The following is a 13,405-nucleotide window of genomic DNA, read 5'->3' as shown; positions in this document are numbered from 1 at the left end:
TATACAGATTGTTTGCACTTTATGTTACGCCCCTATTTCGAACTACTTCCCCAACTCTTCCACTGGTCCTCCCTCTTCACTGTATCGCTTCAAACACGTACCTTCGCACCTTTGGCAATTAATCAACTCTGATTTAGCTGGCTACAACTGGTCCTCTCTGAACTCGTACACTGATGTTAATGACGCACTTCATCACTTTGATTGTGAGCTCCAGTCCGCCTTCCGTCGTCACCTCACCTCATTCGGAGCCACCCACACTGTGACATCTCCACGACCCCGCATGCAATCTCCACCATGGGTTACTGCTGAGCTCAGGTCTGCTGTAAAACGCAAGCGTGATCTATACAGTGTGTACAAAAAATATCCGACAGCAGTAAATCATGCAGCTTATAACCGACAAAGGAATGCTGTCAAGCACCTGTCTCGGCAAGCACATCGTCAATATATACGCTCCATCCAAGCATCACTAACGTCACCGAATCGACCTACACTCTTTCAGTTTGTGCGAGCACAGCGGCACACTTCCGGCCGTGTCATACCCCAAACGATGATAGCATCCGACGGTACGGTCGCCACGTCCCCCAAGAGCATAGGTGATGTTCTGAACACTCAGTTCACCTCATTTGGGCTACCTGATGATCCTTCGTGGCGCATTCCCCCTTTGTCCCAGTCGCCTTTCATATCTGTTCCGTTCCGTACAATCACTGTCACTACGTTTCAAGTTCGGAAATATCTGAAGCGCCTGAAATGTGGAAAGTCTCCCGGCTCAGATGGGATCCCGAATGAAGTGCTGCAGTCTCTTGCACCATCAATAGCCTATCCTCTCGCCATTATTTTTAATATGTCATTTCGAACTGGTACATTCCCACAGGATTGGAAATCCGCCATCGTGACACCGCTTTACAAGAATAAAGGCTCCCGTGCTTGCCCGGCAAACTACCGCCCCATCTCTCTGCTGCGCACAGTTTCCAAACTTTGTGAGCGTATTGTGTTCGATTCCCTCTACCTGCACATCGCTCCGGCTCTCTCACCAGCTCAGTCGGGATTCTGCCGTGGTGACTCAACTCAATACCAGGTGACTCGACTTGTCCAAGACATAGCGACAAAGAGGAACTGTGGGGAGCATGTGGGAATGGTGTTTTTCGACTTGGCTAAGGCATTCGACACCGTTTGGCATCGTGGCTTACTTGCCAAGTTGGAGGTCACCTTCCGGGTGGAGGATGCTGCCTTGCGTTGGATATCCTCGTATCTGTCTGCTCGTTCTCAGGCTGTTCGCTTGTCTTATTTCTTGTCTGATCCCCTCCCTGTAACGTCTGGAGTGCCCCAAGGTTCCATTCTGGGTCCTTTGTTATTCTTGCTTTACGTTAATGACCTACCTTCAGTTGTCCCCGATGTTAGTTTGTATGCGGATGACACTGGCCTTATCTGTTCTGATTCCTCCCCTGCACAATTACTCCTTACCATGCAGCATCGCATCAACAGCACTGTCATGTGGATGCAAACGTGGAAACTCCAGCCCAATTTAGACAAGACAGAAGCCATGTATATTTCTTCATCCCCTCCTGATCAACCATTATACTTCCCTGACTCGACTATGCCTATCCGTGTTGTTACTCAGCACAAACATCTCGGTGTGATGTTTGACTGCAAACTCTCTTGGGCTGCACATGTCAACTGTGTATGCAAGCGAACCAGTTCAGCATTAGGGGTACTACAACCACATTGCACTCATTTGCCCATCCAGTGTAAACTATTATTTTATCAGTGCTATATTCTCCCTATATTCGACTATTGCGATACCGCTTGGTGTGGCCTTTCTGACACAACTCTGAACCAATTAGAAGTCCACCATAGATTTATACTTAAAATTCTTTACAACAAGGATCGATGTTTTCCTTCGGATGCCCTTTATCGACTTGCACACACTTCTCCTCTCTCCGTTCGTCATAAGCACCATCTCTGTACACTGGTTCATAAAATATTTCTTCATAAAACCCCTTCACACATGATGAAGTACAATTGGTTTTCGACAAGCTCAACCCGTAACGCGCTCATCCTGCCTCTTGTTAAGTCAGCCCAGTATCTAAAGTCCCCTTTGTTTTCCGGCTACTCTCATTGGTTATCATTACCATACGGTCTGAAAACTTGTTCTTCTATTGGTCAGTTTAAAGATCTACTATCACAACTGAACTAGACGCAATAATTATCATCGAAGAACATTCTCGAATACCTGGGTGATGCACGAATTTTGATAGTGCTCACTTCCGTTAATCGTTTTTCTTTGTAATTTTCCATTCATTTTCTGCTCTAATTCATATTTGCTTTGTTTTCCTAGCTTACTATTGCCGTGGCTGGCTCAACGCCCTTGTCTCCGGGGATTCTGTCCCTGCATTAGCTATGCTTGTCACATGCTATGAGATTGTGTCTAATAATAATAATAATAATAATAAGGGAGATGTTGTGCATAGTGTTTGTCGTCGTATTGTCTCTCTCCGTATTGTCTCTCTCTCATCTATTACACGCATGCTCGTTGTTGATAATCAGTCTTTGTCTTGTCCCTCAAGGGACTCCTGCGGGGCACCAGGCAAACACAACATGAACTATTTGAAAAGATACGAGCGCGGTGACGCGAAACATAGAAATAACCTGGTGTGGCTTAATTAACATGAAATAGGACTCAGAGGACAGAACGTAATACAGTTTCGTAAAGCAAACAACTACTAGATGTAGGAACCTGTAGGACGCGTCACTCACCTTCATTAGTGAAAGTGGATTGTGAGCAACACAGACTCACGTAGAATCATATCAGGAAAATATTTTTGTTTCCGTCATAAAATACCCATCATCAGAAATGATAATAGCAACAAGGACATCAAGAATGAATTTGTGCATGGTCACCACTGGGAAAGGTTTGATAATGAACAGTGCTGTGGGGAGATAATATTCATACATGCATGAACTATGGAGAGAGAGAAAAGAGGTTGAGGAAACATCAGAAACAAACACAAAACTGGTACAGCAAAAGCATGATACGTGACAACTGTAAAACATTCCACATGCACCAAGCAGAACATGTGCGTGTATTATGTACATCTATGAACTCGGATGGAGAGCCAAGGATTATTTATGCAAAGCAAAAAGGGCCAAGACACTACAAGTTACACTATAATGTCCACTAGCACCACCAGTTACTAAACAATCAGCTCATGCGATACCATTGCACGACACTGACCGACGGCACTGACGTTCTACAACTAACTGGCTAGTAATGTTATCGCATGAGCTGATTGTTTAGTAACTGATGGTGTTAGAGGCCATTATAGGGTAACTTGTAGTTTCTTGGTCCTTTTTACTTTTTATAAATATGTTCATGTGCACATAATTGCGGGTGCTGGCAACAGCAGTTTATGGAAGTAGACAAATAATTCACTATCCGAGAGAAGCAAGTACTGGGCCAGTAATTTGTATCAGGAATGCCTTTACAGGAGGTTCAATCCTGCGTTGGCTTGTATTCTCGGGCCCATGTCCCGAATTTTTATCGCTTTGCATATCCTCCTCCTACTGGCCCGAGGCAACTCAATTGCAAGGACGCGAACCTCCATAAATGCTGAGTCACCAATTGGCAGTACCTCCCTGCTATGGTGAAGCCAGAAGGGCACATACTTTGGTATTCTCAGACATGGTCTCTTTTGAAGCATGACATTTCCTGATTACTAGTAGTAGTACTCTGTTCAGATCCTGAACAAACTGTTAGGTCCCCATCTTCTGTATACTGTTTCTTAGTAAATCCTTTCTCTTGCTGGTCTGCACCCAGTACACAAAGCTTGATGAGTTCCTGCATAGCAGATGCTTGTGCACCTGTATTGGTCATAGGCACTCAGGCCTTTTATCTAAATTGTAGCTCTCTCCCTTGCTCACTCTCACTCTCCCTCTCTCTATTTTGCCGTGATCAATCATGTAGTCGTTTGTCTCTCTGTCCCTTCCCTTGTTGTTTCCCCAAAACAAAATATCTTCAACGTTCTCAACTCTCCCTACTCCAGAATCGAGAAACACCATTGCACTCAGCCTGTAAAGAAGGCTCGCCGGAGGCTATAAAATTTCTGCTTCGAGCGGGTTCAGATCTTCTCGCCTTGTCAAATGTAAGTCACACTTTTAGTTAAATTGGCAGCGTGGAAATAACAATCATAATATGCCGATGAATAGAATCAAGTGCGCACTCGTATCATAAACATTGCAAGCAAACATGTTGTTTGGTAACTTAAAGGGGAACTCCACGGAAAATGAAACTTTCATATCCAGTAGTCTCGGGTGCTGAGTTGAATGGTCTTGGTCCGAAGTCTCTACGGCAAAGCGTTCTTGAGATATTGGCAAAAACGGGGGCCGCGCCGTGACGTCATGCGGCCATTTGGCTATGTCATCCCGCTCTGCCTACGTCATTGTGGCACGGTCTGAATCTAGGTGCACTCTTTTAGAATTCAATTTCAAGGAAAGAATGATGAGCTATTCCGAACATTTTTTTGTACCCAGCAATGAAAGCAGCGATGCTGAGGTCAGTGAAGACCACCATCAACCCACCGCCGCGTATGGTTGGGACAGGGAGCCCAGATACTCTGCTAAGGAGCTGCCATCGCGTGTAACAAATGTTGAGGAAGAAGATGCCTCAGCAGCTGCGTCCGACAGAAGAAGACGAATAGCTTGGCCACCAGACCCTCGATTCGTTTGGGACTCCAACTGGTGCGAGTGTGGACAAAAGTGTATAGCCATGCCCAGCCCGCGGGAATGATTTTTCTGGTAGGATGCTGCTGTCGCTGTCGAGAAGACGGCCCAAGGTTTCTTGCGTAGCGGACCACGCAGTTTACGAGATCGTAACCTTGCATTAGGCTGTACCCACCACTGCTCTTCGAAGTTATCTCGACATGCAGAAGCCGCCAATGCCAGTGACAGAAGAGTCTGAAATTAGGTCAGCCTCAATTAGTTTGTCTTGACTTGTCTTGTGAGGATTGCGCATCAATATGATACGATAATTTTTTTTGGAGAAAATTATTGTGCACTACAGTAGGCGTCGCACACGAAAAAAATGTACTGGTAGTTATAACAAATGTCATGCATGACACAAACAAATTCTCTTTGCTCCGAGTATGTCCTGACTTGCCTTGTGAGGATCGATGCGCGTAATGTTTTGCGTGCAACTTACTTATTGTTGTCAGGCATGGCACGAAAAACGTTGTACTATAGTGCTAGTAGTTATCACATGTTTTCATGCGTGACTCATACACATTAATTTTGTGTTTCATTATCCCTGGGATTGGTACAAGATCTGCAAAGTATGGTAGTGTTCTGTTGGTGAAGAGAGCACTGCACACAGTTTATGAGCACAATGCGTGCATTTGATCACACCCGAACCAATACTTTATCGTTTCACGCGATAGGCTTTGTCAATACACCCGTTCTCTAGTATACCATGTCATGCAACGTACAAGCGTGGGGTCAAGAAAGCGTACACCAAAATAATGCACAAATTCTGGCAGGAGAGTAAGACATCGGTACTTTCTGATGAAGACATTTCTGTACTAGTAGTTATCGAACGTGTCCTAATCAGAATTCATCCCCCAGATCCCGTTTAATTCAATTTGAAATCAGCAATTATGGGAAATTCTACAAGAACCTCCATATTTGTACCAGTGGACACTAAATTGTTATGGCGCGCGCACTGAACGTGCAGGTAGTTACCGGTAGGTGTAATTCAGCGCATATGTAGAGTAAATGAGTATTTGACTATAGTATAGTCATTGTCGCGAAATGACTTGTAATTATTCTTTTATTCCTCGCGATATATCACCAGGCAAAGAGAACAAGAGTAGAATTACCATTCAGATTGGCAAGAAGAAGAAGAACCAAAACATTTATCTGTTCAAACTGTTCCTTCTCCAATATCACTCAAAAAATCTATCCAGAACTAAAACTCATGTGGAATTATTTTCCACGTTCAAGAAATCGGATAAAATACGTGTTACAACTTACAAGTGAAACCGCAGTGATTCACCGGCACAAATACATGGTGGGCACAGTACAAAAATACAATATTCATGACTCAGACTGACACTCCCAGCAGAAATGAAAAATATGCAAGTAAGAAAGGAACAGCTCATGCAAACACTAGATGTTTAAGCTTGGGGGATAACAGTGTTCATTCAAGCTGTGCAGCAATGCGGTAGCGCGCAATGTCTGCTGCTTGTCGACGAGTCTCGGAGCCGATTCGTGCGGCGGCTTTGTTGGTTGACTTCGGGTCACCCTGTGGTTAGACTGGTGGCGGGTCGTCTTGAGTTGGTTTCACCTCTAGTGGGTAACACATGACTACCGGCCTGGTGAGGGTTCTTCCGTTTGGGAGGCGAAGCTTGACAGACCGAATGCATCCATCTGCACTGGCAATCAATTGTGTCACGGTTCCAAGTTTCCACATTGCTCTTTTCTTCTTTTCATCCTTGATGGTGACGACTTCTCCAGGTGTTGGTTGTCTTGGTAACGCATTCCTTGTCCGGTGGTGTTGGCGTGATCGCTCTCTCAGGTACTTCAGGTACTCTGATTCCCATATCTTCCAGGGCTTCCTGCCGTCGTAGCTGGCTTTCAAGATGCGCTGACGTCGACAGTGGTCGGGGATCCTCTTGATCTGGATCAGCTGTTGGCATTGTAGAAGGAGCTTTTACATTCAGGAGATAAGCTGGTGTGATGATAGTGCCGAAATCTTCTTCTCCTGCAACATACGTCAGTGGTCGGCTGTTGACGGTGGCTTCTATCTCAGTCAGAAGGGTGATGAGTTTCGGCTTGGTGAGAAGCTGGCGCCCAATGGTCTTCCTCAAGCTCCTCTTGACCCGTCCAACCATTCTTTCATAGACACCTCCCATCCACGGCGCATACTCAGTTGTGAACTTCCATTGCAAATTGTTGTGCTGGCTAAATGCTGCAACTTGCTGGTCACGGACAATTTTAGCCCAGCGGTTGTTGAGGATGGTGCTGGCAACCTTGAACTGAGGGGCATTGTCACTCAGGATATTCGCGGGGCATCCTCTGCGGCTGATGAATAGCCTCAGGCAGTCGAGGAACGTCTCAGTGGTCATGTCATCCATCCACTCCAGGTGAATAGCTCTGGTTGAAAGGCATGTAAAGAGGCACACCCACAGCTTGTTGGGCTGGCTGCCTTCTGTTGAGAACAAGAGGGGTCCCAAGATGTCCATAGCTGTGAAGTAAAATGGCTCAGAGCGCTGCACTCGTTCCTTCGGTAGTGGTGGCATAGCTGGTTTCGAGAAACTAGGACCCTAGTGCCGGCGACATGTGACACAAGACCTCAGTGTCGATTTCGTGGTGGCTCGGCCTTGGGGAGTCCACATGGTTCTGAGTTGGGCCAGAGTCTGTGCTGTTCCCGCATGATGGGACTGCTGATGAATGTGCTCAATTATGAGCTTGCTCAGATTTGAGCGACGATGCAGCAGTGGAACAGGTGTGTTGTCCAGCGGGTCATGTCTGCTTTGGCAGATGAGAAGACCGTCGGCTGCTACTGCAATGCCTAGCTGTCGTACAATCGGCATTGGCGCCTCCCGCTGAACAGCTTGAAAGACGTCGTAGGAGTAGCAATGCTGCTCATGGCGCAACAGCAGGTTCAGAACAGTATGGCGAGACGGGTTGATCAACGCTGAGGCCAAGAGAGGCATGTTCGCTGCAATGGACTCCTGGCAAGTTGCGGGGAGATGGTGCCAAACCTTTTTGGCAATGAGCTTGAGCACTAAGGATGTGACCCAAAGTGCTTTGTTGAATGTTGAGCTGCGGTCTAGAATGAAGCCAAGGACTGTCGGTGTTGAATGTTCGGTTAACGTAGGAGTTAACCATTGTTAACAGTCACGTACCATTGCTTCGCTGTTGGCCTCTATAACGGGTTGCATAACCCTCCTTACGTGTGTGCACAATCTTGCTCTCTCTACATACTGCTGTGTATCATAAACCACATGCCTACGCTCTGCGCATGCGCAGATTTCCTGTGCGCACAACAGAGCTTGCTGTCTTTCCAGTCTCCTTGCCTGCAGTCAGCTTTCAAATTCTGAACTCGAAAATTCTGATTTCTGATTTGAGTTTGCCTCCGTCCTGCTTCAGAGTGTCAGTTCTAGTTCTGATGATTGGTTGCCATCTTTAGTATTCGCTTTCCTTGTTCTCTCTCAGCTCAGTCCCGTCAGACTACATGTCTTCAGCGGCCAGAGATTATTTCAAGGAGTATTATATTCTCAGGATGGCTCGTTTCTTGACCAGACAAAAGACGCCATCGGCCAGGGTGGCAGCTCAACCTTCGGCTACAGGACGTAATGTGCGTGTGCGGCGAAATCCTGTTCGTCTTCAATCGCCCAGAACTCCAATACCTCCCCACTCGGATTCTGTTGTCTCCTACGTTGCGCCGTCAGTTTCTTCTGCCGCCGCCTTGAATGTGGCCCCTGATCCCGGGGCGGCAACTCAAACTTCGGCTGCAGGCAGTAATGCGTGTGCGAGGCCAACTCCTGTTCGTCGTCAACCAACCGGGACTCCATTATCTTCCTTCGCGGCCTCTGTTGTCTCCGACATTGCGCCGTCAGTTTCTTATGCCGCCGCCTTTAGTGTGACCCCTGATGTACTTGCTTCGGCTGTTTCTTAGGTCGTCGGCCAGGTCCTCCAGCCCCTGATGGAGCGAGCAGAGCAGTTGGAATCTGCTGCAGCCATCGTGCCGCCTGTCAACTCCAGCTCCGTTCATGCATTGGGCCATCCATCGGCTGCTTATCCGTCGCTCTCTGTATCTGATAAACTCCGCGGGCGAATTGAACGCGGCGAGTTTATTGATTTCGACGACCTCTTCCCGGACCAGCTGGGTGTGGAGCCTGATGTGGTCCAGCTAGCTGTGGGGGCTAACCACTCTGTCCAACTTGTACAGAAGCCAACTCAGGCCCAGCACCGCCATACCCACGATGTAGCGTCGTGGCTCGAGGCGTTTACTGTCTACACAAGAGTAATTGTCGCGGCGGCTCCAGATAGGGCAAATGATTTGCTGGCATATCAGGCCACTATTCTGGATGCAAATAACCCATATCATGTGGACGCATGGCTAAGTTATGACAGGCGTTTCCGGCGCGCCATAGCCTCCCAACCACTGTCGTACGACTGGGCTATCATCAACTCTAATTTGTGGCAGTTGTCATTCACCAGCCGTGGTCGCCCGCCATAGCCCGCCATGTTCGTGCTGTTCTCTGGTGCACCCAGTGGCCCAGGCCCGGTGTCCCTTTAGACCAGGGCCTCCATCTGACGGCGCTGGGAGTGGAGGTCCGCCGCAGTCCAGCGCGCCAACCCATCTTGGGAAGCCTATCTGTTGCAACTTCAACAGGGACCAGTGCAACAACTCATTCTGTTATCGTGCCTACGTGTGCCTTCAATGCCGCGGGAAGCACCCAGAAGTCAAATGTGGCAGGGGACAGTCCGCCACCTCAGCGTCTGCTCCGTAACCATTCTGTGGAGACCCCCATCAATGTTAGCCGATTAGCCAGGCTCCTTAACCGTTATTCTGATCACTCCTTCTCCCACTTTGTGTTGCATGGGTTGTGTCACGTTTTCACGATAGGCCATTCTGCTGCTATAGCTGGTTGCGTTCGCAAACGCGAACTCGCCTCACTCCTGGGCCACCTCTCGTTTGCTTCCAGAGCAATTCCGGCCGCCCGTACATTCTTACGCCGCCTGTATGACCTCGACAAGGCCACATCTGAGATGTCATCTCACCGAATGCTGCACCTCTCAGCCTCAGCCAAGGGCGACCTGAGCTGGTGGCACCAGACTCTGTCAACATGGAACAGAGAGTCATTTTTCCTGCTAAAGAAGTGGATGCCCAGCGCTGACCTCCAGTCGCAAACCGACGCAAGTGGCACCATTGGATTGGGAGCCTTCTTCAATGGTCGCTGGTTCAGAGGTGACTGGTCCCCACAGCAACTGGAACTAAGCATTACCTACAAGGAGCTCTTCGCCATTGTCGTGGCCTGCGCCACATGGGGGATCGAGTGGCTGCGTGTGGAGTTTCAGTGCGACAACCAAGCTGCTGTGGAGTGCCTGAAGACGGGCACGAGCCGGTCTCCTGCAGTCATGGCACTCATCCGCACCCTGTACTCGATCTGTGTGAAGCACAATTTCCTGATCCGAGCATCGTACCTGCCAGGAATTTCCAATACCATAGCTGATGCCCTGTCCCGGAACAAGATGGATGCCTTCAGGACCTTTGCTCCTACAGCTGCGGTGCGGCCTGACACCATGGTCCAGCCGATCACTGCATGGGTCATAAACCGCTCCTGCTCAACACAGGCCGACCCACCGACTCGCATGGGTCACAAACCGCTCCTGCTCAGCGCAGGCCGACCCACTTGGTCATATACAGCTCTTGCCCTCGGTAGGCCGACCACACGATTCGTTAACGCACACTCAATTGAGGCCAGCTACTCTGCCCGACATTCCCATTCTTCGTAACTCACTCTTGTGTCTTTTGGTGTGTCGCGTCCTGCACTCGTGTGTGTATACTCTAGCATGGGGAGTAGAATGTTAACCCGGTAGTAGGTACTGCGTTGACCGTAGCGAACGAGTGGGTTGCCGACATCTGTGCTGATTCCGGAGCTGCATCCATGGAGGTCACTGGAGACGAGGCATCAGGCCTTTGCGGCTCTGCAGTATTGTGTATGTGGGCCAGTGCTTGTCAGGCAGTAGGAGCCAGTCTGGACCATGCCACCATAGGCTGTTGTTGTTCAGGTCGGCTGTGGTGAGTCCACGAGTGGCGAGGTCGGCATACCGGAGCTGCTGATCAGGGATTTTTTTTATTTGCTTGACATGGTTCTCCACAAAGCGTTGCTGTGGCCTTGAAGACGTGATCCATGCCAAGACGCATTTGGCATCTAACCAAAGGGTAGTTCGGGTGGTGGCGTTTGCATTTAGTTATTGACAAATTTGGCAGTCTTTGCTCCAATGACAGCGCCCATCAGTTCCAGCCGTGGGATGGTCATGTTGGTTTCCTTGGACTTGGATTGCGGAGCCAGGCGGGATCGAGCACACACCAGGTTGGTAGGGACTGGTTGACCATTATGCATGGATTGTACATAGATGGCTGCAGCATAAGTGTACTGAGATGCATCAGCAAACACGTGTAGTTCTAACGTCTGGGACTTTGTGATTGGGCCGATGAAGCGTGGGATACGCAGAATGCTCAATTTTTGTAGCGTTGATTGTAGGTTTGACCATTCAGGAAGCAGCTCAGTGTGGAGGGATGCGTCCCAGACATATCCACTATCACATAGGCGTCGTAGGAACTGCTTGCCCTGTAGAGTTGTTGGCAAGCACAGGCCGAGAGGGTCGTAGACGCTGGCCACTTGGTGCAAAACAGTGCGCTTCGTAGGTTCACTGATACTCTGAGCTGGGGAGTTGATGGACAGGACATTCTGTGCAGAGTCCCATTTCAAGCCAAGAATGCTTGCTGGTGTGCTCCGAAGTGGGTCCTTGTCTGGAATCTGTTCCATGATCGATTGGGAATAGGATTGCCAGTCATGTATGTTCATGCTGCACTGTTGGAAGGTAGACTTGGCCTCTTTGTAAAAGGCAGTTGCTTCATCTGCAGAATCAACGGTAGTGATCAGGTTGTCAACATACAGGCCATCCTGAATTTGCTGGGCTGTTGGGGTGTCGACATTGGCCAGGTGGTGGCGATAGTTGCTGCCAGCAGAAACGGACTGGAGACAATGCCGAAAGGCACTCGTTGGAAGCGGTACGTGACAAAGTTGTTCTCGATCACATCTAGCTTTGACATGTCCTTGTACCACAGGAAACGAGTGACATCACGCTCTGTTGGTTGTAGGTTAATCTGCAGAAACACTTTCTCCACATCGGCCGACAAAACGACGGGTTTGAGGCGAAGCGGGAGCAAGACACCACACAAGTCAGGCAGAAACAGGCAATCATTTACGGGCCATGGATGAAGCATGGTATACTAGCCGTACCTTTGTGGATTTGGTGGCAGTGAGGACAGGATTGTGTGGTAGGTAGTGCACCTTGCCTTCAGGTTGTAGTGGTGCGAGTTCGATAATGTCCCGTTCCAGTTGTTGTTGGATGACTTCGTTGTACCGTTGCAGTAGCGGTGGGGCTTGGACAGGCGTTTCGCCAAGGTTGTCATCCGGCCCCGTGCGAGGCCAGAGTTGTCGGGCAACGTATCCTTTGTGAGTTCTGATTTCCAAGGCCATTTGACTGCATAGCGCCCCTGGTCGAACACTGTTGTGTGTTGGAAGTGGTCCAGCGCTACATCATCATCATTTGTGAAGGGAGAATCCCAGATGCCGATATTCTCGAGTTGCCAGAAGTCCTTGAGACTTTTGACAGTTTGGTCGTCGTGACATAGTTCGATGCTGGAATCTGGCTGCAGACCGAACTGAGGACAGTTGTTGGTCGAGGAGAGGGTTGCACGGACTCTGTGAGATGGCTGCCAGTGAGGAGTTAACCGAAGCGAGATGGGATCAGGTTCAGTCCAGATGGCAACACAGCTTTGTTCTTGGACGAGTGAACAAAGTCCCAGAAGTAGTCCGCTCCAATGAGAATGTCAATGGAAACCTGTGTATCTTCCGTTGGTACTACGTCGGCCAAGGACCCAGATGACAGTAGTTGCAGGAAAGATATGTCAGCCGATGGAGGGACAAATGGGTCAGTGACCTTGGGTAGAGTGTGAAGAGACATCTTCACCTGTTGGTTATTAGCAATGGCAATGCTTGCAGAAACAACTTCTGTCGGTACATCCGTGGGCTTGTTTGCAGCGACAGTTGACAGCCGCAAGACTTTGCCATGTTCAACAGGGATGTTGAGAGACTGTGCCACACTCCGTCTGATGAAGGACCGTTGACTACCACTATCGAGAAGGACACGTACTGTTGCAACCCCATTGGGTCCGCTCACCGCTGTAGTAGCAGTTTGTAGTAGAGCATTCTTGCCGAAGATGTTGCAGTGGAGTGAGCCGCTGTCCGACTGCGGCTGATGAAGTTGAGTAGCACTTACCATACGGGTGGCGACATTTGTTGCCGTGCTGTAGGATTAGTAAGGACGATTCTCGGTCATTGTGCCAAACTTAGTGGGGCACAGGGAGCGGTTGTGGCCAAGGCCACAGTGGACACACTTGCGGTCTTTCGTGCGTAGACAGTTGTTGGCTGCGTGCCCTACGCGGAGGCAGCGGAAGCATCTCTTCTCTTCAGCCAGGCGGGCCTTTCTGCTGTCCATTGTTGTATGGCGATCACATTAATCATTCCAGTGTGGCCCTCTGCAATAGCTGCAGGACAGAGGCTTACTAGCACGTTGTGGTAGGCTTTGATGTGCTGCAAGGACCTGGACTGAG

At 49.0% G+C, this 13,405-nt stretch overlaps 1 protein-coding gene across 1 annotated transcript; it reads right to left on the bottom strand.

Moving 5' to 3' along the window:
• Positions 1–6,476: 6,476 nt before the first annotated feature.
• LOC135827045 (uncharacterized) lies at positions 6,477–7,289 on the bottom strand. The gene has a single exon (XM_065339567.1). It carries the CDS (start codon positions 7,287–7,289, stop codon positions 6,477–6,479), a length of 813 nt encoding a protein of 270 aa, XP_065195639.1.
• Positions 7,290–13,405: the final 6,116 nt, after the last annotated feature.

Source organism: Sycon ciliatum, chromosome 11, assembly GCF_964019385.1.
Source record: "Sycon ciliatum chromosome 11, ocSycCili1.1, whole genome shotgun sequence".
Taxonomy (NCBI): Eukaryota; Metazoa; Porifera; class Calcarea; order Leucosolenida; family Sycettidae; genus Sycon; species Sycon ciliatum.
The sequence above is the reverse complement of the archived record's forward strand: the minus strand, read 5'-3'. Positions and strand labels throughout refer to the sequence as shown.

Coding starts and splice junctions, on each gene's coding strand:
- LOC135827045 (XM_065339567.1), bottom strand. CDS start 7,289: ATGCCACCACTACCGAAGGAACGAGTGCAGCGCTCTGAGCCATTTTAC.